This window comes from Panthera onca, chromosome D1 (genome assembly GCF_046562875.1).
Source record: "Panthera onca isolate mPanOnc1 chromosome D1, mPanOnc1 haplotype 2, whole genome shotgun sequence".
Taxonomy (NCBI): Eukaryota; Metazoa; Chordata; class Mammalia; order Carnivora; family Felidae; genus Panthera; species Panthera onca.
Genome location: NC_138348.1, coordinates 2,903,800 through 2,927,198, shown reverse-complemented (window position 1 = coordinate 2,927,198; position 23,399 = coordinate 2,903,800). Strand labels below are relative to the sequence as shown.

The 23,399-nt window shown below is 57.3% G+C and overlaps 1 protein-coding gene across 5 annotated transcripts in view; it reads right to left on the bottom strand.

The window, feature by feature from the left end:
- Positions 1–23,399, bottom strand: part of SHANK2 (SH3 and multiple ankyrin repeat domains 2) — a 493,595-nt gene that overhangs the window by 171,350 nt on the left and 298,846 nt on the right. For 4 of the 5 annotated variants that reach the window (XM_081790210.1, XM_081790211.1, XM_078433811.2 and 1 more), the window contains one exon: positions 7,867–7,942. In XM_081790210.1, coding sequence (XP_081646336.1) covers positions 7,867–7,942 — 76 coding nt within the window. Of the gene's footprint in view, positions 1–7,866; positions 7,943–22,826; positions 23,222–23,399 lie in introns of those variants that run through there. The other variant, XM_060607526.3, reaches the window with a different exon arrangement.

Below are 23,399 nucleotides of genomic sequence, written 5' to 3'. Positions count from 1 at the left end.
ACCTATAGTGGAGTGAGGATCAGACAGCACCATCACCTCTCGCCAGCAATGAGCAGAAGCAAGATGTCAATGAAGCAATGCTTAATTGTTTAGAAGAAAACTATTTTGAATCTAGAATTCTATAGCACTGGGCACATCAGAGACTTTTCAGACACGGGAGTTGACAATCCAGGTACCTTTTACTGAGGTTGTTACTTGAGTATGTGTCCTGGTAGAACAAAGCTAAAGAAACACCTCACTTACCCAGTAGCTCCATGAAGGGAAATCTCAGAATGAGAATCGTGCACTGGGACCTGGGGAATGGTGTCCAAATGGGAGCAGAGAGCTCCGATAAGGATGAGATGGGTTCTAGTGATACAGAAGAAACAGGATGATATTTTAGTGGCATATTGAAGAACTAATTCCTCTTCCACAAGAAAAAAAAGGCAACCAGAAACTCCAGGAAAAAATAAGAACTTCATGTGAAAACCATGACCCTAATATTAAGCTAAACTGTGACAATACTTTGAACAACTAATGGGGTGAAAGAAAAAAGAATCCAGTGGGTTCTGGTATTAGAAAGCCCTTTCTTCCAATGTGTCTGTAAAAAGGAACTGCAGTCCTAGCCTTTGACTTGGAAATGATGTAAACATTTATAGTATCATGATAATGTGATGCTTTCCACTGGCTTTAAACTTTTGAATCCAACTTATAGATAGAACCTAAAAGACTTTTACAGCAAAGAATTAATGATGCTTTATGTTGTTAAATTAAGAAATGCAGGGGTAGTCACAGAGTTAGGGAGGTAACCATCAGAAGAACAAGGCAAAACAAGTCAAAGAGATCACCTCACACCTGAATGAGTATGAATGGCTACTGTCAAAATATACACAAGAAACGATCTAACTAATCTAACGGTAGATAATGTAGCTGGAGATAATTCTAACTAACTCGTTAGAATGACTATCGTCAAGAAGACAAGAAATAACTTTTCTTGGCAAGGACATGAAGAAGTCGGAACCCTTGTGCGCTGTTGGTGGGAAAGTAAACAGGTACAGCCACTCTGGAAAACAGTATGGAGGATCCTCAGGAAATTAAAAATAGAAGTACCATATGATCCTGCAATGCCACTTCTGGGTATTTATCCAAAGATAAATGGAAACACGAAGTGAAAAAGATATCCGCACCCCATGTTCAATGCAGCATTATACACACCAGCCAAGATATGGAAACTACCTAGGTGTCCACTGGTAGACGGATGGATAAAGAGGAAGTGGTGTACACAGAATATTATTCAGCCATAAAACGAAACGAGATCCTGCCATTTACAACACGAAGAAACTCTGAGGGCATTATGTTAGGTCAAAGAAGCCAGACAGAGAAAGACAAATACTGCATGATTTCATCTGTATGTAGAATGAAGCAAAACAAATGAACAAGTGAAGCACAACTCATAGATACAGAGGTTGGTGGTTTCCAGGAGCAGGGGATGAGTGATGCCATAGGTCAAGGTGGTCAAAAGGTACAAACTCTCAGCTGTAAGACAAATAAGTCCCTTGGGGCACCTGGGTGGCTCAGGCAATTGAGGATCTGACTCTTGGTTTCGGCTCAGGTCATGATCTCACAGTTCGTGGGATCGAGCACCGTGCCGGGCTCCGTCACGGAGCCTGCTTGGTATTTTCTCTCCTCCCTCTCTCTCTGCCCCTCCTCTGCTTGCACCCACTCTCTCTCTGTCCCACAATGAATAGATAAATATTTTTAAAAAAGAAAAGACAACTAAGTCCCAGGGATGTAACGGATAGCACCGTGACCATGATTAGTAACACGGTATTATATATTTGAAAGTCGCTAGGAGAGTAGATCTGAAAAGTTCTCATTGTGAGAAAACCAAGTGTAACGAAGTAAGGTGACAGATTCAACCAGGCTTCTCATTCATGGTGATCATTCTGCAACGTGTACAAATATCTAATCATGACGTTCTGCACCTGTAAGTAGTATGATGTGATATGTCGATTGCATGTCAATGAAAAAACAAGACAAAAAGAGAAGTAAGGTATAATCACGGAGGTAGGGAGGCAGTCTGTGGACAACGGCCGAGGGCCGACCCCCTCGGCAAGCCATGGAAGAATGGGGAGGAGGGCGGGAGTCCTCGGACGCTCGTGATGGATGAGGGAAGGGGAGGGGTCCCGGGTCTCCCATGTGGGCACTGGGCGTGCTGTTCACCATGACAGACGGCAGAGGAGAACATGTTCTAGGAGAAACTCCTGGGACGCGTTCTCTGGGGCCGTGACTCCTCCAGCTGGAGACCTGGCTCCAGCTGCCATATTCGTGCACATGGCCCGCGGGGAGAGCCAGCTGGGCGAGCTGGCGCGCACCACTGTGGTGACTTCTTATGTTGCCTGGGCCCAGGGATTCACCCCTCTCTTTCCTGCTCTCAAAAATATTACAAAAGCAATACATACCTGCGAAAAGTACAAGTACAGATACGTAGGGACAAAACAGCAAAATCCCCTCTCTCTGTCCCAAAGGAGCTGCCCTGAGAGCTTCAGCATTAATCATGAGGCCCGGCCACCAATCAACCGAGGGGGAAAAAAACCAAAGTATGTTCCCTTACGAATCCGCGAACATACTCGGGGATTGATCCCTTTTTTTCAAGTCGAAGGAATAATAGAAAACATACAAATACAAAATAATGTTGGAGGACATCCATGTTTCTTGCCATTCAGTTCTCACGACCTACGCGAGGCACTCTCCTAGAACACAGAGTTAGGGTTTCAAGGGAAATCAGCTACCCGCCCAGGCTGTCCACAAGTCAGCGTCCCTCTGGATTCGTACAGCACGTGCCTCTAAGCGGCAAACACTAATCCTACGTTGCCCCCATTCACCTTGTCCTGAACACCACCGGGGCTGTGGCCTGCATCGGAAGACTGATCTCCACTTTGCAAATAGGGTTGGGGGGTCAGGGACTGAGGCACACAGAGGGACAGTGAGTTGCCCAAGGTTATACGGGGCCTTTACTGGCAAGTCAGATGTAAAAACCTAGGGCCCTATACCTTCAAGGGCTTTGAAAGGCTTCAGGTCATGTGCATGTGCACTTTCACACTCGGTGTGCACCTCTGGGATGATCCTCAGGAAACCGACAGGAGAGGTTCTCTCTGGAGAGAACTGGGGGTCGGGGGTAAGGACTTAGGTCTAACACGACACCCGCCCATGTTGAATTTTTTATCCGCACGGATGTACTTCCAATTACCAACTTAAAAACATACAAAGTTGGACGATGATGTCTGACAGCCATGAGAGCAAGAGGCCACCACTAGGGGCCGTCCGGCTGGCCAACAGGTACCATTTGCTGCCCTTGCGACTCAACTGGTCTCACCAAGAAAGAGGAACAGTGACGACCCAGCACCTTAGATGCGTTCCCCGCACGGTGCTTCTGAACACAGTGCTTCCAGGCGGGTCCGAAGCTGCAGGGGCAGATTTGGATGAGTAGCGAGGGGTCCCGGGAGGTGCCTGATGACAATAGGGAACGGGTCCAACCCCACTCACCTCTGGGGCTCCTCCCTGTAGAGCCCCAAAGGAGGAGAGCCCTCCGCACTCCCCGTTTGCCCCCCATGTAGTGCCTAGGTGGGTCCTGTCCCTTCTAACGACACCTTACACTCGGAAGCCACCCACCTGTCTATCCCTACCTCTCCACTGGCCCGTCACCGCCACTTCCCAGCCAGGAAGATGACAATGGTCGCGCAGGTGGCCCCCACCCTTCCTTCTGTTTGCCTCCAGCAAAGTTAACCAGGTCATGTTACTCTTCTGCTTAAAGCCCTCTGGGATCCCCACTGCACAAACAGGAGGAAGTCCACTCTCCTCCCACAGAGCACAAGCTCCTTCTCTGGGATCATCCTCTCTACTCCCTTCCAGGCCACTGCTTTCCTGCACATCACCTCAGTGCCTTTGCACATGCCGGGCTTTCTGATTCTGCTGAACGGTCAGGTGTCAGATCAAAAGTCACTTCGTTAGAGAGACTTTCCTCGGCTCCCTCTATAAAGCAGGTCTGCCCCAACCTGCCCAAGAGACTGTATGCTGACACTGCTGATTTGCTCCAGAGCATTGACTGCTAAGTGTGATTCTCTAGCTTATTTGTTCCTAAACTTTGTTATTTTCACTACTTAGATTTTAATCTGCGTGAGGTCAGAGACTGTGTTTGTCTTGTTTACCTCCACATCCTCAGCTCCCCGGGTAGTCAGATTTTGATGAATATTGGTTGAATAGATGGATAGATGAACCAGGGAAGTGGACGGGTGGAGAGGTAGATATGGATGGCTGGATGGGTAGATGATGGAGGAATTGGTAGCCGGCTGGCTGGCTGAGTAGACAGGTAGTTGGATGGATGAGCGGGTGGGTGAGCGGTTGGGGGAATGGAGGCGTGAATCGGTGGACGGATGGAGAGACAAATGGATGCGGTGCTCGCTAGACGGGTGGGTGCACGGATGAACGGATGAGTCAGGAGATGGCTGAATGGCTGGCTGATTGATAGGCGGACAGGTAATTAGATGGCTGGCTGGATGAGCGGATGGATGGATGTATTCAGCCTGGTATGAAAGCCTGAGGTCTCTCCTTCTTCTCCCAGGTAGACTCCTCCTCGATGCCCCATGCTAACGAGGCTGGAGTTCTGATTTAAAACTAGCGGGAACTTGAGACTCCTATACTCTGTGTTTTTAAGAACAATATTGAAACATCCGTAAGGTCCGCTGTAGAAATGGCTACAGGTTCTCTGCTTTCTGATTCTCGATCACGTGCCCACGCTTCTAGATCCTTCTGCCATGTACACGATGGGTAGGTGGAGGGGAATCCCGAGGAAAGAAGCGGCTGGAGTAGCTGGACCCAGTGAACAACGAACGGGTGTGTTTTTATCAGTCCGCTCCTCAGCAACGAGTCCCTGAGCAAAGCTGCTGACATAACGGGGGGTGGGAGGGGGTGGGAGGGGGTGGGAAGGGGAGAATGGGCTGACTGATTCAGAAACCGTCTCCATTGACTGCCGCTTCTTATTGCCTTCTCTTTAATGACATTTGCCTCTGCAACAGCGCGGCCTCAGCCCTGAGCGGCCTGCCCAGACCGCTGCCCTGCGCCTACGGTGGGTAATTGGCCGGGGGGCTGGCGCGGCACCCAGATCTCCGTGGCTCGCCAGGCCGTGTCTGACATGGATTCCGAAGCGGGTCAAGGAGCCGGTGGCTGGTGAGTCCCTTAGACGCTTCCTGCCTCTTCAGCCAGAGGAGCCCGGGCTCAGCCTCACCCCCAAACCCGCCCAAGAGCCACACACGTCGGCCGCCTGGGTTTCGATGGCAGGCGGGAGCCACCAGCTCCTTGGCCTTGCCGAGCGCGTGGTCCGGAAGAGGTCAGTTCTGGGATGCGGTGGCTCCCCCAGGCTAAGCCCTACGTCCTGGGCAGAAAAGCTCAGACCTGATAACCCAGGTAACGTCATTCCATCCGCCCAACACACTTCACCAGCTGAGGGTTTAGTCTCTGTCGATTTCTCTCAATCCGCAGCTACTTCCTTGGCCAGCCTCGGGCGGTAACATCTTTACCATGGGACAGAGGAGGTGACCGCGCCTCGCACACAGGCCCCGGCACCCATGTGGCCGAGGGCCAGGTCCTTAATGTGACCTTCCTTTCTCCACCTTAGGGTTCTGAGAAGCGGATAATGACGCTGTGTCCAAGGTCACTGGAGGAGGGTCATCGGGCAGCAGTGGTGACCAAGCCAAGGTGCGGGCACGTGGCAGGAGGTTCATAAATGGTGCCACGATTACTCAGATCTTTTTCTGGCCAATGTGAGCCCACAGCGCATCTGAATCCCTCACCCTGGGAAAGTCGGCACTGACTCCTGAACTACGGTCGCGGCCAGAGCTTTTACCATTCAGAAGTCATCAGTTGACCCTGAGGGGCGTGGCTGGATGTCCCTCTTCTCTGTGGTCCCAGGCCCTGGCCCCGAGCCAGTGGTCAGTAACACGCAAAACAAAAGGCTTCCTCTGGGCGTCGAGACACAGGGAGGCAGAGCTGACAAGGATCTCACATGTTACCTGGTCCTACCACCTGGGACATTCTGGCAAGACAATGCCTACCCGGCTTGGCTTCCTCCGGTGGCAGGGAGCTCATCACCTCCTGACAGCTCTGTTCTCTCTGTGAACAGCTACAACGGTTCCGCACGCCTTCTGCCGGCCAAGCTGCCGTGTGTGTGTGTGTGTGTGTGTGTGTGTCCCCCCTGGTGTGTTCCAGGCCTGCTGTCAGCCATGTGACACGTGACCCAGCCAGCCTGCCTGGCCCCGTGGTCTTCTCTTTCCCTGGCTCGGTCAGCTCAGGTCCCTGGACAGCCCCTCTGTGGGTGAGCCGCGGTGGTCAAAGGCTCCTTTCTCCCAGAAGCCCCACTCCCAGGCCGGATGGCCCTCCATGTAACCATGGCGACACTCTGGCCACTGTCTGAGCCTCAGGCACCCTCTCTCTTAGAAAGGAAGCAAAGCAGGACAGCCACACCGGCCGTGACCACGTGTCCACGGTCCACTTTCTCCAGCAGCCGCCTGCGGCCGCAGAAGCAACTCATTTGAGCCCCACGGAGACTGGTCGAGAGAAGCCGGGGTCAGGCGTGTCTCCCCAGAAGCCACCAGCCTCTGAGCGTGTCTCCCCAGAAGCCACCAGCCTCTGAGCTTTCTCTCTCTCGGCAGTACTGGGCCACAGACCGCAGCTTGAACTTTCAAAAAGTGGGCAATTGTCAGCAAGACCCGCTTGGGAGGGGCAGCTCGGCTCCTCTGCCCGGCGTGGGATTCCTGTCCTAAACCGTCTTGTGTACGACAGAAAGGTGGTCGGGACAGGACGGCACTAAAACCAGGTCCAACGAGCGATTCCACTGCCAGACGTACACCCCAAAGGACCGGAAACAGGTGTTCAGATACCTGAACAAGCATGTCCACAGCAGCACCGTTCACAACAGCCAAAAGGTGGAAGCAACACGGGTGTGCGTCCACGGAGGAATGACAAACGAAACGTGGCTTATGCCTGCAGAGGGACCTCCTTCAGCCTTGCAGAGGAGGGACACTGACACCTGCTACAGCACGGACAGACCTTGAGGACACCAGGCTGAGTGAAACGTGCCAGTCGCCAAAGAAGACAAATACCGTATAATTCCCCTTCTGGGCGGCCCCTAGAGTCACCAGATTCAGACAGAGAGTGGATGGCGGGCACCAGGGGCTGGGGGAGGGCCTGGGGGCTTTCGGGGTTTCATGGGGACAGTGTTTCGGTTTGGGAAGATGGAAAGTTCCGGAGACGGAGGGTGGGCATGACTGCACAACAGAACGAATGTACGTTATGCTCAAAGGCCCTGCCTGCTTGGTGCCACGCCTTTCGGGGGGGGGGGGGGCGGTGAGCCTTCCTTGTACAAAAGCTTCAACTCAGAGGCAGGAGGCAGAGGGAAAACGCAGACGACATAGAAGCCCAGAGCTACGGCACCCTAGATATTCCCGGGATGGGGTGCTACCTGGGCGCTGCCCCGTGGCTCTGTGGCCAGCCACTGTCGTCACTGACATCCATGCTGCTCCCCCCCGCACCATGCCTGGTCGTCCTCCTCCTGGACAGACAGCCCTCTCCCTTGAGCCACCCCACGGTGAGCTCCAGCCCGACCCCAAACCTCAGGCAGCACGGAGACCGCATCTTGGGCAGGTTCTCCGGAAGACGGTGGCTTCCGTAATCCCAGTCCGTGGCGGGCTGGGGGGGTGGTCCCAATGGACACACGGAGGGGAAAAGCCAAGGGCGCCCGAGTGCTCCATGCAAGATGGTCCAGAGCTTTTTTGCGGCCCACGTGAGCATCTGTGAGCAGAGGGGCCTGGCGGAGAAAGAGCCACGTCTTACCTGGAAGCATCGAAGCTGTCATATGAACCGACTGTGTAGTGCCTGAAGAGTTTCTTGCTGCGGTCTGCTCGAGTTTCTGCACAGAGAGGGAAGAGAAACACTGTTTAGAAAAGTCACGGCCCCTGAATGCGGAAACCAAGCGAGGCCGGCCGGGCCTCTCACTTATCTGACCTACGAAGCGCGAGACCCGCTCTCCTGGGGAAAGATCTTGGAGGAAGAGAAGGCCTCGCTCTGGGGCCTAACTTTGCAAACTGCGAGGAACACATATGAACCCCAAGGCCAACTTTTGAAGAGTCAGGAGCCTCATTCCAGAAAGAAGGCACAGCCCCGGGTCCTGGGCTCGGGAAGGGGGCGGGAGGCAGTGCTCTGCAAAGAAGACAGTCATGTAGTTCAAGCCAGAATAGCAGTGGCTCACAGAACCCGCCAGAACGGTAGGTATCCCCAGGTGATGCTGCTGGGCCTTCCGGCTAATGCAAACATGACCCGCCTTTGGGGAAAAAGAAGGCTTGTTGTTACTTTTCTGGCTGTAGATGTTCTTTCCTAAAACACAAACAAACAAACAAACAAAACCCCAAACATGATTCACGTTCCTAATTTCAGTCCTCTGCCTGCTTCTCTTACTCAGCAGATTTCGACGTAAACTTCACCGGACACAGTTTGAAGAATGTAAATAGATTTTAACAGCTAGCGGGGGGCCAGAGGGAGGAAACCCACAAAAACACAAATACAAGAGATTAGGGGGATCAAAGATTTACTGTTCAGATATTTTCCCCACGAATAAAATCTCCAGGACAATCTCCTTCCTAAACCCTAGGAAAAAAAATACAGAGAAATTATGCGATTGGCTTCAGGAAAATGGCTCAAAATCTCATTATAACTTCTGCAACCCTCTCTGTGGTCAATCCACGTTCCAAGGCGAACGAGCTTTTATTCAAACCCCCACACACGTTCAGTTCAAAAGTGAATGCACGTAAGGGTACCGAGGAAGGTCGGCATAGTTTTGCTCGAGCCCCTTTTATGCCTGGAGGCAGCTAGTTCAGCAAAAATGCATGCTCGCTTTCTGCACAGTACGGAGATGTCTCTGAGGGAGAGGGAGGAGCAAATGGCCAGCCCAGGACTACATTTCCCAGCTCCCCTTGCACCCATGCCACATGACCACTTCCCACCAATGGAATGTGAGCAATGCAATGGAACATTCCATCGTGAAGATGGGGGGGGGGGTTCTCTTCTAAGCTTCTCTTTTACGGACCCCGTGTGCTTCCCCACCCTCTCTTGCTACCTCGCCCAGCTCAGAGCTAGGACGCTCCCCGGGGCACTACAGGATGGTGGAATCCTCTAGCGTTCTGCAAGATGCCCGGGTCTCTGCACGCTGAACTGTTGAAGTGAGCAACAATTAGACTTCTGTCGCACCACGCTGCCCTCGAGGGACTTGTTTGTTACAGCAGCTAACACTGCCTTAGCTGATAGGCAGCCCGGGTCCTCTGGGACTTGGTTCCCACCTGCCTCTTCACCCCTTTCCCGTCACCACCCCCGAGGCTCCAAGAACACCAAAGGTACGATTCTCTGACAAGCAACAACATCATCATCACCACTGTTGTCGTGGACACTAATCGAGTGCTTACTGCACACCGGGTCCGGCTCCAAGCGCCATTCCCACATTCACCCCCGGGACCTCCCGAGCCCCCGTGCGAGGTACGTGCTGCTCTGCAGCCTCGACCACGTCCAGTCACCTTTCAAATCCTGCTAGGACCTTGGGGTCCTCCCTCCCGCTGTGTCTGTTCCACGTGCCCCTGCTCCATCAACACTAATGTTTATGGGGTCCTTCCCCTGTGCCCCCATCTGGTCATCTGTGCTCAGCCCCTCACTAGTCGCAGCAGCCAGATGAGGGAGGTGGGACCGAGCCCATTTTATGCATGGAGATGGCAAGGCCGCCAAGGCAAAGTCACACACCCACTAAATGGCAGGGTCAGGATGAGTCCCCAGGGGCTCCAGACCACCAAGCCACACTAAGTGACCCCTGGAAGGGGTCCGAGTCCCCATGCCCTCTACAGTGCTCCAGGGTGGTGACGGCCTTTTTCTCTGTGTCACACCACATGCCCCGCCCCCATGCCTAATTCCTGGTAGATACCCAGGGCCAGTACGTGTCCACCTGACCTACACGACCTATTGTGCGACCAGCAAAGAAAACACACCACACAGCCTCAGAGTGGCTTCAGTACATGGGGCCCTCGCCGCGCCGGGCGCCGGTCCAGCCAAGCTGCACGTACCTCTTCCGTGTTTCGCACCTGGACGAACTGTGCCCAGATGTTTTGGACCCTCCTCCCCTCCTCCCCGGCGTCTGTAGCTTGCACATGTGCAATGTGAGTCATTTATCAAGCCCACGGGGGGAGACGGGTCCTGCGCCCCACATGCAGGGACTAGGAGACTCACAGGGGTGGGGCCTTAGCTCTGCGATCCGGGGCTCAGGATCCTGGGGCCGGGTTGAAGACGCAGCCTGAGGACGAGGACCTTCCGTGAGCTGGGCTAAGGGCACCGGCAGTCGGATGACGGTGCGCAGGGAGCACGCAGGCCAGACGATGCATCCGGCCGACTCAGCCCTGTGACATCTGTGTGGGGGCCCCATCTGCGCCAGGCCCCGGAGGGATACGTAGGAATTGAACCTCATCGTGTTTAGCAGAGTAGCTTACAAAGCCACCGAGCCACCGTGGGGACTGTCTGTGAGCTGTTATTACTCGTAATTGCCTCTGTTGCTTAAGCCCCACGTGGGCAGCTCTGTGCTGGTTGCCTAGGGAGGTGTTGGGCACTGAGATGTGATCGGTGGGGGCCCCTGGCTAAAGTCAGAGGTTTAGGGTTCCAGCAGCAGAGGGGGCGTCAGTGAACGTGTGTGTATGTGTGTGCACGTGCGTGTGTGTTTACCGGAAGAAACGTTTCAGAAAGGGAACCATTTCTAGGCTAGGTCAGTGAGCCAGTGGTTCCCAGATTTGGGGATTTCATGGATCAAGAAAATTTTACACGAGAGGGAAGAACATAGACTGACATAAGATTTACCACGTTTTTATTTTGGCTCAGGAAGGACGTCCGAAACAATGGGCTCCTTTCCTCTACCTCCATTATTTTATTAGAGAAAGGAGACCTCTAGAAAGGATACTATTTCTTTCTTTCCTTCTTTTGAGAAAGAGAAGAGCGTGAGCGGGGGAGGGGCAGACAGAATCCCAAGCAGGCTCCGTGCCGTCAGCACAGAGCCTGACACGGGGCTTGATCCCATGAGCCATGAGATCATGACATGAGCTGAAATCAAGAGTTGGACGCTTAGCCGACTGAGCTACCCAGGCACCACCCCCCCCCCTTTTTTAATTTGAAAGGATACTATCTCTGAATGCTTTGTGAAAAACTCCCACTGCACAGGTCTCTTCTGTGCTCTGGCTCCTGGACACGATTGCACTTCTGCTCTGGGATACGGTCCCAAAGATCAGGGGAGAGGCACCGAGGGACACAACATTGCGACCATCACTACCCTCACTTAGACGCGGAATCCTGTGGACCTGCCCTTGCCTGGCCTCAGCGTCTGACCCGGGAAAGAGAGAAGGTGGGCTGGATCGCTCTCAGGCCCCTTCCCCACTGTTAAGGTGTGCCCCTCGTGTCACCACCAGGGTCGGCCTTTGCTGGTAACCTGGGATCTGCCGTCACCGTGCGGGGAGGCGGGGGCTGCTGGCCGCCCGGGCCGGCCCCTTCCCAAGATGCACGTGGGTCGCAAACAAGACACAGAAGGGGAGGAGCAGGAGGAGGTCGGAGGCCCGGCCAGCAGCCCTGTGGGTTGAACACACACCCAGAGCCCTTCAGAGAGGCTTCTGGGCCTCAGCTGGATCATCGGTTGTCCGTCACTCTGATGTGGACACGGTCACATGTGTTCGAAGGCTGCAGGTCGGCCGGCCTGCTCACTTACACACCCAGCAGAGCCCACCCCAGGCTTCCAGGTGCGGCCGGAAGGCCACGGGTCCTCCAGGGAGGCCCATAAGAACCCTCCGGGCCCCTATATCTGCCTCTGCCCTACACCCTGCACGATCACCCTCTGTCTTCCACTTGCATTAAAATGACTGGCCAGGAGCACCTGGGTGGCTCAGGCCGTTAAGCGTCGGACTCCTGATTTCAGCTCAGGTCGTGATCTCACGGGGCGTGAGATCGAGCCCCGCATCGGGCTCTGGGCTGAGAGCACAGAGGCTGCTTGGGATGCTCTCGCTCACTCTCCCCCTCTCTCCCCTCCCCCACTCATACTCTGTCTCTCTTTCTCTCAAAATAAATACATAAACTCTAAAATGACCAGCCGGCCACCGCCTTCACAGTCCACGTGCAGAAGCCACTCCCCTTCTCCTGGGCTGTGCCTCCCTTGTTCTTTGGGGTGAGCCCCTTCCCAACCCGGCCACGTGGTCAGGTGCGGCTGCCCAGTCCCTCCCCACCCCCACTGCTCGGCCCTGGATTCCAGGGTCGCGCACGGGAGCCTGGCAGCCTGTTCCTTTAAACACAGCAGGTGCCTGGCTCAGAGGAGGGGCACGTGACCCTGGCTGGGACAATGCAGCCTTCCTCCTGCTGCTGCGATTTCCACTTTTGAGGCCACCGTGGGGAACACGCTGCCTGAGAACGAGTCACACCCAGGACTGTAGAGAAGCTGGCGGGATAGGGGGACCGACCGACTGCCCTGGTGACACGGTCGGAAGCCCTGTGCACAACCCACAGCTGCGCCTGGCTGTTCAGTGACACACACCGAATACGTTTCCTTTGTGGCTGAAGACAGTGCGGCTAACCATTGTTCACAGCTGCAAAGTGTGGAAGGAGGGATGGGGCCGTGAACTTCATGGTTTGCAAGGCCGCCCCCGACAGCCAGGAGACCCGCCACCCGAGGTGTGGTGCCCACCGCGAGTTCGTGTGCCTACATGTCCCTTCCCTGGGGAAAGGATTGCTCCCTTCACCATGCGGGGGTCCCGGGGGAGCCACCTCTCGAGAGGCGTGCCGCCCCAGTCACCACGAGCACGGCTGTGTCTCAGGCCGGTCCCCCATCGTTAGTACTGAGGGACCCGTGGCCACACATGACCCACTGGCGTTTTCTGAGATGTTCCAAGGGCTGCATGTCGAGGAAGGTGACCTCGGCTTGGCCGGACGATGCTTGAAATTAGTTTTGCCTGATGAGTTTCGAGAAGCGCCTTATGCCACTTCCTGGACGGATGGAGCATTTAGTCCCCAGTGCGAGACTGCCCCTTGCCCCCAGTATTGAGTTTATCCCTGGGGCATGGTGCCCAGTACACTTGAGACGGTGATCCCCATCAGCCTGGGTCCCCGAGTGAGCCCCCTGGGATACGATACAGACAACTTTGTGGTTTTAGGTCATTAAGTTTAGGAGCACGTTTGTTACTGCAGCTTTACGTAGCCTGAGCTGACTGATGCAGACCGTGCATGGCCTTCTCTCACGAGAGGCAGCACATTCCATGTTTCGCTCAGGCCTGGCAGAGCAGGCTTTCGTCACAGCAACCGGGAGTCCTGGTGAGTGCAGAAAAAAAGTCTAGATGCAATCAACGCGAGAGCAGAGCTCGGCCCCTTGTCTGGGAAGATGCTCATACCCTCTAGAAAAGGAAAACTGCCCAACAGACTATAGGAACATATCCTAGTTACGTGGACAGAGCAAGGGACAGCAGCACATGCCTTCTTTATGTGTCTCAGAGGAAGACGCCTCTCTGCTGATGATAAAGAAAGGAGATAAGCTGGGGCAGCTGGGGGGCTCAGTCGGTTGAGCGTCCGACTTCGGCTCAGGTCATGATCTCACAGCTCGTGGGTTCGAGCCCTGCGTTGGGCTCTGTGCTGACAGCTCAGAGCCTGGAGCCTGTTTCAGATTCTGTGTCTCCCTCTCTCTGTGCCCCTCCCCCCCCAAAAAAAATAAATAAAACATTAAAAAAAATAAAAAAAGAAAGGACATAAACTAACCAACCCAGAGGGAACCTGTCTGTTTCCCTAACCCCGTAGAAGCTTCTTGAAGCCAAGAACCAAGTAGTCTGCACGCAGGCCCCCTCCTTGGCCTGCACCGGGCCCAGGGCTGTATGCAGCAAGGTCTGTAGGTCTCCTGCAGCTCAGGGGCCAGCAATCCCTCCGCCCTCATCTGAGCGACCATTAGCTCTTGCCTGGACTGTTGCAGTAGCCACTGGTCTCCCTGCTTCCACACTTGTCCCTACCCTCCTCGGTCTAACTCTCCGTAGAGCAGAGTGAGCTTTAAAAAACGTAAACATTAGGTGATGTCAGTGCTGCTTACTGTTTTCCGACAACTTCCCATGGAATTAGAATCCCATCAAGCACCTTTGATGACACTGGCCTGACACCGTGGCCTTGACTCCTACTGTTCTCCCTCCTCAATCGCCCCACTCCTGTCACCTTAGGCTCCCCTTCCTTCCTTGGAAATGTCGAGCTCGTCCGTACCTCAGGACCTCTGCACTTGTTGGACTCCCTGGGACACGCTCTCCCCAACTCAAATTCCAGTGCGCGGCCGGAGCGCCGGCTCCTGGAACGCAGCCTGGCACACAGAAAGTGCTCGGCCGCTGTGCACAAGACCACACGCCCTTGGGCCCTTTGCTCCTGTTCAACGTGGGCAGTTGCGTCTCGCGGGGTGGGACCGTGACAGGTCGAGGCTGGAGCACAGAGGGCTGGACGTGGCTCCTCCCGGGGACGGCTGGGGTGCAAGCAGCCAGCCCTGCAAACTGAGAGGCCCGAGCTCCAGTCCCGACCTTGATGGGGACAACGTGCACCCTCCTCACGCTGCCTCTCCAGGCCTCAGCTTCTCGACCACCAAGCCGACCGCTGGACGAAATGACCCCAGAGTCTCTGGCTTCGCAACACGACACCTCCTCTCTGCTGCCGACGCGGCTGGGGGCTAACCCCTTCCCAGGAGACGGCCGTGCACCCCGGCACCCCACGCGGGCAGTGTTTAGGCGGACGCACCCTGGAGGCTTCTTTGTGAGTGTGGCCTAGAAAAATCTACACGGGAAGAAAAAAAGGCTAGAAATCCCATTCCATATACCTCTCGCGACTTGTGAAAAGGAGTGACAGATTGCACGACAAGCTTCAGATTGTCGGCATTTAAAATAGCCCTTTACGCATTGCTGCTGGGTAGACTATGCCATGGAGCTCGGCGAGTGAGCTAGGAGGGGCCGTGTGGGGAGACGAGAATGGCCTCTGGTCCTCCAGGGTGACTGGTTCTGGAAAAGGAACTGAGGGAAGCAATCTTCTCAAAACGATTTTCAAAGACTCCGAAAGGCCAACAGGTAGTTCCAAGGACGGTGAGGGGGGAGGAGGGCTCTCGGGTCAGGAGGTGCCCTCACGGGAGAGGGCAAGGAGCCTGGGTGCGGCCCCTTCTCCTGAGCCAGGGTCCCCGGGGGCGGCGCCCTTGCTCACAGGTGCCCGCATGGAACAGACACGCAAGGAAGGTCACTGTGCCTGCATTTAACACGGCAAGTGTGAGCCCAGTCCCTTGCTGGCTGCGTGACCCAGGTTGGAAATTGCTTCTCCGGGCCTCGGTTCTCTCATCTGTGAAAGGGGCCAGGAGCAGGGTGTGACAACGCCGCGGGGGCACGTGCACTTGTGAACGGACCCCGCGCAGCCTGTCCGGGACTCTGCTTACAGACCCTCTCCTGGGAACATGGAAATGACGTGGATGGTCTCAACTTCCTGTCTGAAGCGAGCATATCCTTCCCGACTGGGGCACCAAGGCCGTCACCACGGGAAACAGACGGGCGCTACGGCCAGAGCCCGGGGCAGTGGAGGAGCGCGTGTGGCTCTGCAGAGAGCCGGCTGAGCTGTCCTGGCTCCCGGCAAGGCCCGGGCCGACTCTAGAACCTGCTCCCAGAACCAGGGGAGGGCGGCTGGGCCACACACTCTGCCCTCGGGGCCCAGGAAGGGCCCCGCATCCTTATGATGGACCATGCTTCTCCACGTAACCCAGATCACGCGGGTTTTACGATTCTTGCAACCAAAAGCACGGTGTCTTTCAGCTCTTCTGTCACTCTGCCTAGAAACCGTCGTCACCCAAGTGGACAGTGACGGTGCCCTGGCCCGTCCACCACGACGCTTTCCGGGGCAGTCCTGGACGCCGCAGAACCTTGGGCATCCTCGCCTCTAATTCCCAAGTGCTGGTATTTGCTGTGACAATCAACCCTCTACGTGGGTCCAAATACCGCAGGGGCAGCGTTCCCCGCAGTGGCAACCTCGTCCGAGCCACACGCCGACATCCCTCCATCAGAGAGCAGTTAAAATGACCAGGCGAAGGGCGCTGGACACACAAGGGCTCCCGTCTCCCCTGGGCCTGGCCGTGGGCTGGAGAGACCTGCAAGGATCAGAAACACTTCCGGGTCGTGCCGCCTCGGCTCGCGCATCACGACGGCGGGGTCACGTCGGGTAACATCCCGAGCTTCCTGTCCCCTTCCCCAGGCGCGGTGCCTCAGACTGACTTTGTCGATGGCCACAAGCTCAGAGGCCGTGAAAGGGTCGTAAGTCCACGCGCGTGTCTTGGAAAGGAGGCAAAAGCAAGGTCGCCTGCACCCTTCTCTCTAGGGACAGAAGGAATCTTGACTTACAGTTGCTTTGCTGACCGCTGGGGTAGGTTTTAAAAGGAGAAAGACTTCGATTCGATGAACTCTGGACAGGTCAGTCCAGAGGTGATCGTGAAGAATTGAATTCTGCCGGGAAACCTTCACCCCTGGCCTTACTCCCCTGGAAACGTCAGGTTCTCTGGCAAAGGGACATGATCGGGGGCTAATCTAAGGACGGGAGAGAACCGGAGGTGTCTGAGGATGGAGGGGCCACATAAGCAGGACCGTGGGGGACCCGCTGGAACTGAGAGTGACCCCGGAGGGAGGTCAGCAAGGAGACGGGTCCCGCATCCTGCAGCTCCTGGGGACAGAATCCTGCTGCCGACCCCACGTGCGGGGGAGGCATCCCCCCCCAGAGCTCCAGCTCCAGCCCGAAAGGGGCCCCCGAGACCCAGCACGGAAGCCGGCGAGCCCACCTGCGCCGCTGACCCCCGGCACCGTGAACCCCTCGCCAGGTGGTGTTGGCAGCCGCTGAGCCCGTGGGCACCTACTGTACAGCCCAGAGTGGACAGAGCTGGGGTTGTGTTCCCTCAGACTTCTGTTTCCCGTTTCCCTCAAGATTTAGCTTCCGTCCCACCAAAAGGAGAGAGACAGACAGACAGACGAAAAGGAGGGCATTTCGGTGAGGTCGTGAGGCTCCCCGCGTCCCTCCCTCCCCTGGAATTCAGGTCTTGTCTTGGCTCCCGGGTCCCATGCTTGGATCCTCACCCAAAGAGACGCGGTGGGACACCGTAGCGGTGGGGGAGCCCCCAACCCACCCGTCGTCGCAGTTCCGGTTGGAGCGCCTCCGCTGTGCCCGCCCTGAGTCAGGTGCGGCCCCCATGGCCTCCTGCCTCTGCGCCGGGCTCGGGCCGCCTGGTGGTGGTTCAAGGTGGCTGGGCCGTCCCACGGCGAGCCCCCGGCGCTGTGCATCCACACACCTCCCTCCCACAGGCTCCTGTGACCTCCAGCGGGTTTTAAATCAGACACCACTCGGGCTACACCCCGGGCTGGCGAGCCAAATGCAGAATCGGAACCACAAGGAGGAAAGAGATTACCGATGGGGATGAAGACAGAAATAACTTTTCTTTTTTAAAACCAAAGATGCCGACGGGCTCCGTGCACAGCAGAGAGAAGCGGGCAGACAGGAGTGCGGGGAGAAGCCGGAAGCGGGCACGAAGGCGGCCGGGCCGGACTCCGGTTTGCGGGGCTGGGTCGGCAGGGCCGGCCATCGGGGTTACGGCTCAGCCCGGCCAGACGCCAGCCGGCAAAAGCGGGGACAAGCCGGGGCGTGGGGGGCGGGCTGGGGCAGAGGGCGGGGGGCGGGGGCTGCACGGTGTGTCCCCAGGCCCGGCTCCACCCCCAGCCCTTGGGCTCTGCCGACAGGGCAATCCCACGCCAGGTGTGGAGGCCGGGTGGCACCGCTAGAAAGTCACGGCGGTGGGGGCGGGGGACCCTTATCACACCCAGAGCAGCGGCCAGCATGGTTGACTTGTTTTATTCACTAAATCGGCTGCAGAACGTTCTTGGGGCGCCTCGTGGGCCCCAGGTGTTGGCCTGGCAGGGGAGGGAGGAGAAAGGAAGGTCACTTGCTTTCTTAAAACGGACCATGCCACGGACCAGGCCACGCCAGCCTGACGTGGAAGGGTGTGTGCCACGAATCTGGTGGCCTATCTCGACAGACAGGTTTTCTCATAGAGCCTATTGGACGGAAATCCCGCTCGGATCTGACCGGGCGAGGACAAAGCGTGGGCAGGCCTGTGTTCCCCGCTGGGGGCTCCAGGGGGGAGTCGGTTCCTTTGCCTCTCCCAGCTCCCGGAGACGCCCGAGCTCCTGGGCTCGGGGCCTCTTCCCCCATCTGCAAAGCCAGCAGCAGTGGGCCCAGTCCTCAGATGCCATTAGGCTCATTTGAATTCTGTGCCTCCCTCTTCCCCTTAAAGACTGCTGGGATTACTGAGCCCTCCTGGATAATCCCAGATAATCTCCCTCCCTTCAAGTCAGCAACTGGCAACCGTCACTCTGTCGGCCACCTTACTTCCCCTTCGTCACCTATGAGAATGCAGTGCCCCGTTTGCAGGGACAAGACAAGGTGCGTTCAAGGTCCGGCTCTGCCCGAGGGACGGCGGGAGCGGGGTGAGCCTCAGCCCCTCCGACGCCCCACCCTCTCCTCTGTGCAGTCTGGGGAGACGGCCCTCCTCTCAGACGTGAAGCGCTTTGCTCTGTGCTTGGCAGCTCTTCCCCTGGGGGCCTGCAGGGCCACGAGCCCTGGGGCCACGCTCTCCCCCCCCACCCCCCATCCAGCATGTGGTTTCCAGTGGTTGAAGCCACTTACGTGGTGGGTTATGGCCCACAAGCAACTGAGTCGCTGGGTTCTATTTATTCCCAGCTCTCCGAGCCCTGCTCCGTCCATCCCCCACGTGTGCACACGTGTGGCATCTGCTGGGTTCTCCCCTCCTGCCCGGGTCTGGGAACACCAGCCTGGCGCCCACACAGCTGGGTAAGCCCCCAGGGGCAAGGGGCCACGCTAGGTTTTCCAGAATAACCATGCGCTTTGAATTCCCCTAAAGTTGGCCCGGGTGCGCGAGGGCACGGGGAGTGCCCCCGCCACCACCAACCCTCCGGGGCACACGTCAGCGGGTCCCGAACGCTCAGGCACCGTGCAAAAGCCAAATCTACAAACTCCGAAAGCCGGAGGCAAAGGAAGAGGTGCGGCATGGGGGCTGGTTTTCCTTCCCCGATCGACAGCTGTGTCCCGGGGGACCGTGGGTCACACCGTAAGCTCACGCGAAGCACCTTAGGAATCAGGCGGTGGCCGTGTTGCCGAGCGAAAGCTGCTTCTGCGATCGTGACTTCGCGAAGCAGTTTTCTGGCCTCACAAAGCCCCTTACGACCGTGGGGTCTGTGCACCCACCTGCCCGCCGAGGCCCTCTGACACCGGCCTCGTCCGCTCAGCCACGGGGCTGCTGAGGTCCCGTGGCAGGTGGCCAAGGCCGCCGGGGCGTGAGGGCTGTGGCTCAGCCGGGAAGCTCAGCTAACAGTTGGAACGCAGGACCCCCCCCCCCCCCCCCCTGCCAAGGCAGGGCAAGGAGGGAGGCGGCCCCGGGTGCGGGACGCATCTCCAGGGCCATCACTGTCTCCCCCTGTCGACAGCCATCACCTGCCATCCCCGTGTGCCCTTCCCGTGTGCCATACGCTGTTCCAGGTACAAAATGCTTAAACTCCTTTTGGTGCCCCGGCCGGCCAGGGTGACAAGTAATGTCGTCCCCCCTGCACGGGTAACGAAGTGACAGCGAGACCGAGGAGATGGTGGTCCTCCCTGGCCCACCCTGCACGCCCGGCCGGCCGTGAAGCACTCGCTCTGCCTTGCGCCCAGCGCCTCCCTCCCTCCGATGGACACACAGAGCAGGCTCCCTCAACAGCACCTCCGCGGAGCCTGGGAGGCCCGGAACACCACATTCCCGGCCTCCTCCCCGGGCGGGCCTTCCCCTCGCAAACCAGACCTCCCCAGGGCACGTCCCCTTTTCCCATCTGGACTGAGGAGTGTCACAGCCACGCTGCCACCTTGGGATGGCGGAGACGCAGGGCAAGATGGAGCGGGCCTGTGCATTAGGTGACGGGCTCTGCGCTCAGTCTCTGGGAGCCCACCCGGCACCGTCCCAGGGGCAAAGCCGCGTCTCCTGTTTTGGTCACCAACAGCCCCAAGAGGCGGGACACAAAGGAGGCAACGGGCGCGGAAGGGTGTCCCCGGGCGCACAGCTCGCGAGCGACAGAACTGGTCTTCGGCGCCCCCTTAGCGCCTCTGCCACGACCACAGAGCAGCGCCACAAAGCAAGTCCATTCCGCCCAGGAGAAAGTCGGGTGCGACCGGACGCTTTCCAAAGTCGCCCGGCTCGAGAGCCGGCGGTGGAGCTGGCCCAAACCCTGGCTCCAGGATTCAAGGTCGGGGCGCCGCATCTGACCACACCCTCCCCGGAGCGGTTTTGAAAGGACAGATCTCAGAGATGAAGAGTTCCCTGCAGACAACGCCTTTTACGATGCCACAGTCGAGAATCCTTCGGGATGCAGGAAGCCCCTGGGATCACAGGCTTTCAGGCTAAGGAAGCCCTTCTCCATTTGAGAAGGCGCAGAGGCTCGCCCAAGGTCACACTGCAGGGACCCACCTCTAGATCCTCTGCTCCTGGTCCTGCTCCCCGGGGTTCGTGGGCTCGGTGGACGCTTCCCACCCGGGGCGCCCAGCACTCGTGGTCGGGGGTCTGCAGTCCTGTCTTGCCTGCCTGTCCCCCTTCTTGCAGCCCCCGGGCTAAGCGAGGCTGGGACACCACAGGACAGGAAGCTGAGCCCAACTCCTGGCACTTTCGACCCATCCCCTCCCTCCCAAATCGGCTGTCAGTGAGCTGGTTTCTACTCTGTAGTAAGGAGCATGTCTTCTTTTTTTTTTTTTTATCAGCCCAGGCTGCTAAGTGGAAGCATTTATACCAATCACACACAGAAGCAGAGAGGCTGTTTCAGTGGAAATTACAGTAAATGAAGGACCGGGTGCCTGTGTGGCACATTGTCGCTGAGCTCGGTCACAACATCCATGCCAAGGACGCCCCGTTTCCCTCCCTCTCCATTCAGACGCACCGCCGCTGGCCAGGGGTGGCTGTCCCCGGGGCTGCAGCGACCACGGCGGAGAGGAGGGTGTTCGACCACATGCAGGGATCTCGAAAAGCCTTTCCTGGCACTGAAGCCACAGGCCGGCCCAGAGGGAGCACAAGCCTGGTGTCTCTGTCGTGCCAGGATGTCGGATGGACGCTCAGCACGATCCTCTGCTTCCCGGGGACACCGCCCCCACCCGGCACCTGCCCCTCGGTCACCCAGGACCCGACCCCCACAGAACCGGCCTCTCTCCCTGGCCAGAGCCACCACTTGTGGAGCTGTGCCACCCAGAGCAGGTTGGGACACCCCTCCCCCGCAGGCAGGGCCGCCCCGCCCCACCCCCACCCCCCGCACCGCCACCCCAGCCAAGGGCACCACGAGCTAGAGCAGCACACCTGGATTTAAACCCAGGAACGGACTGGGGGCGGGAGGCTTCTTTTTAGTTCTTCAAAATCTTTTTTAGGGACGCTGGCAGCTGAGGCTGAGGAACTAGGACACAGAGAAGACAGACCTGTGGAGCTCAAGGAAACCGCCCTAGTTGTGCGGGAAGGCAGGCGGGGCCTTCACAGCGTGGCGCCAGGCCACCGAGTGGGCAGAGCACGGTCCAAGGTCACGGGAATGAGTGGGCTCGCCCTGGAAGGGTCAGGGTGAGTTGGGGGAGGGTGACCCCGATGGTGCGAGTGGATCGCAAGGGGACCTACCCCGGCAAAGACCTCACACGTGGTGGCCAGCCCCTCGGGGACTCATTGCCTGCGACCCGCCCACCTGCTGAGAGGCCAGGCACCGCCCCCTCCCCCCAAAGAGGTTACAGGTCCCTGACTGACACCAGGGTCGGGAGGGTGTCCCTGGAGTGGGGACGGGTCACGCCTCGGTTTCTCTCGGCACGCACAGAAGTGCTGTCCGGGAGGGGTTCCATCAAGGAGAGGCGTTCGTATCTGACCAGGTGGACCCTCACAAGCTGGGGGTCTCCTCTCCACTCTAGTTTTGTGAGCGACAGGGAGCCGTTGGCAACAGCCTTCTGCAGAAGCTGAAGAAAGCAACGTGATCTGAGACTACATACGGTGTCCTCTTGTCCCCGGGGCCATGATGCCGAAGGAGCACACAGTGCATTTGGTTAAAAAAAAAACAAAACAAAACGAAACACGACACCCAAACTAAAGCCCCAACTAGCCATGCTTCCTTGAAGGAGGGCAGGCTGGGCTGGCTAGGAGGGCACGCTGCCTTGACCAGGTTGGGGACCCTCCGGTGCAGTTTGCCAGGTCACAGAGAGCACGGGGACCCTGGCCCATTTATGCGTTTGCATCAAAGCGATTCACAACGTGGGTGCCTTCCCTTGGAGTTAACAAGGCTGCTCAGGAGGAAGAGAAGACCGAGTTGCTCCGAAAGCCCCACTGGCCACCGCACGGGGCTCTTGAGAATGCAGAAAAGCCACGAGGGCTCAGCAAGAGACGCCTGAGCCCTCCGGAATGACGGGACGGCTGCTCTGGTCCTCCCGTCTACACTGGAAGCAGGAGAGGGCCGTTACAGAAACAATAGGCTTCTGCGGCAAAGCACAACAACCAGAGACACTAATCCTAAGACACGCCAAGTGCAGAGCCATCGCCTACACAGCAAGCCGCCCCGTCTGAGCGAGCGCCCGCAGGACCGCCAGTCCCGCGATTCTGGCAGAGAACAAAGAGTCCGCGCACCAGCCCGAAGCAGGTTGGGGAGGCGGCACCATACCTCCGAAATGAACTTTCTTCTTGAACCGCGAATTCTCTGCCATCATCTCCAGCCTGGGTGTGACCATCTCACTCAGGCTGGTCCCGCTGCGGCTCTAGGTCCATGGGGGGAACCGAGTCCCCGAGGCCGCCGGCCTCATCTACTAATGTCTGTTAATCCGAGAGGAAAAAAAAAAAAGTTGCGGCCCTCCGGGGTCACAATTGCAGAAGGAAAAAGGAAAGAGAAATCAGAGGGAGAAGAAAGATGGTTCCGGAGCGCGTAATCCACAGGGAGGCTCGCGAAATTGACTTTCCAAGACCACACGTAGGAGCGGCGGAAAATTCAGTTCTTTGACACAAGTTGTAAGCTCCAGATTGGTGCTTACATCTTTTCCACTTCCCACTGTACCAGGGCTGGTTCTTTTTCCTAGTGCCGGTTTCCATGGCAATGCATCAGTCACTAGTCTAAATACGTACGGGTGAAGGACGCCTGGAAAACCAGTGCAATTATGCATGCCATTAGCAGGGAGAGGAAAATGGTTCAACCCGGCTATTAGCACGGGGCCGGGGTAACACTTAGCGGCTTTGACATTAT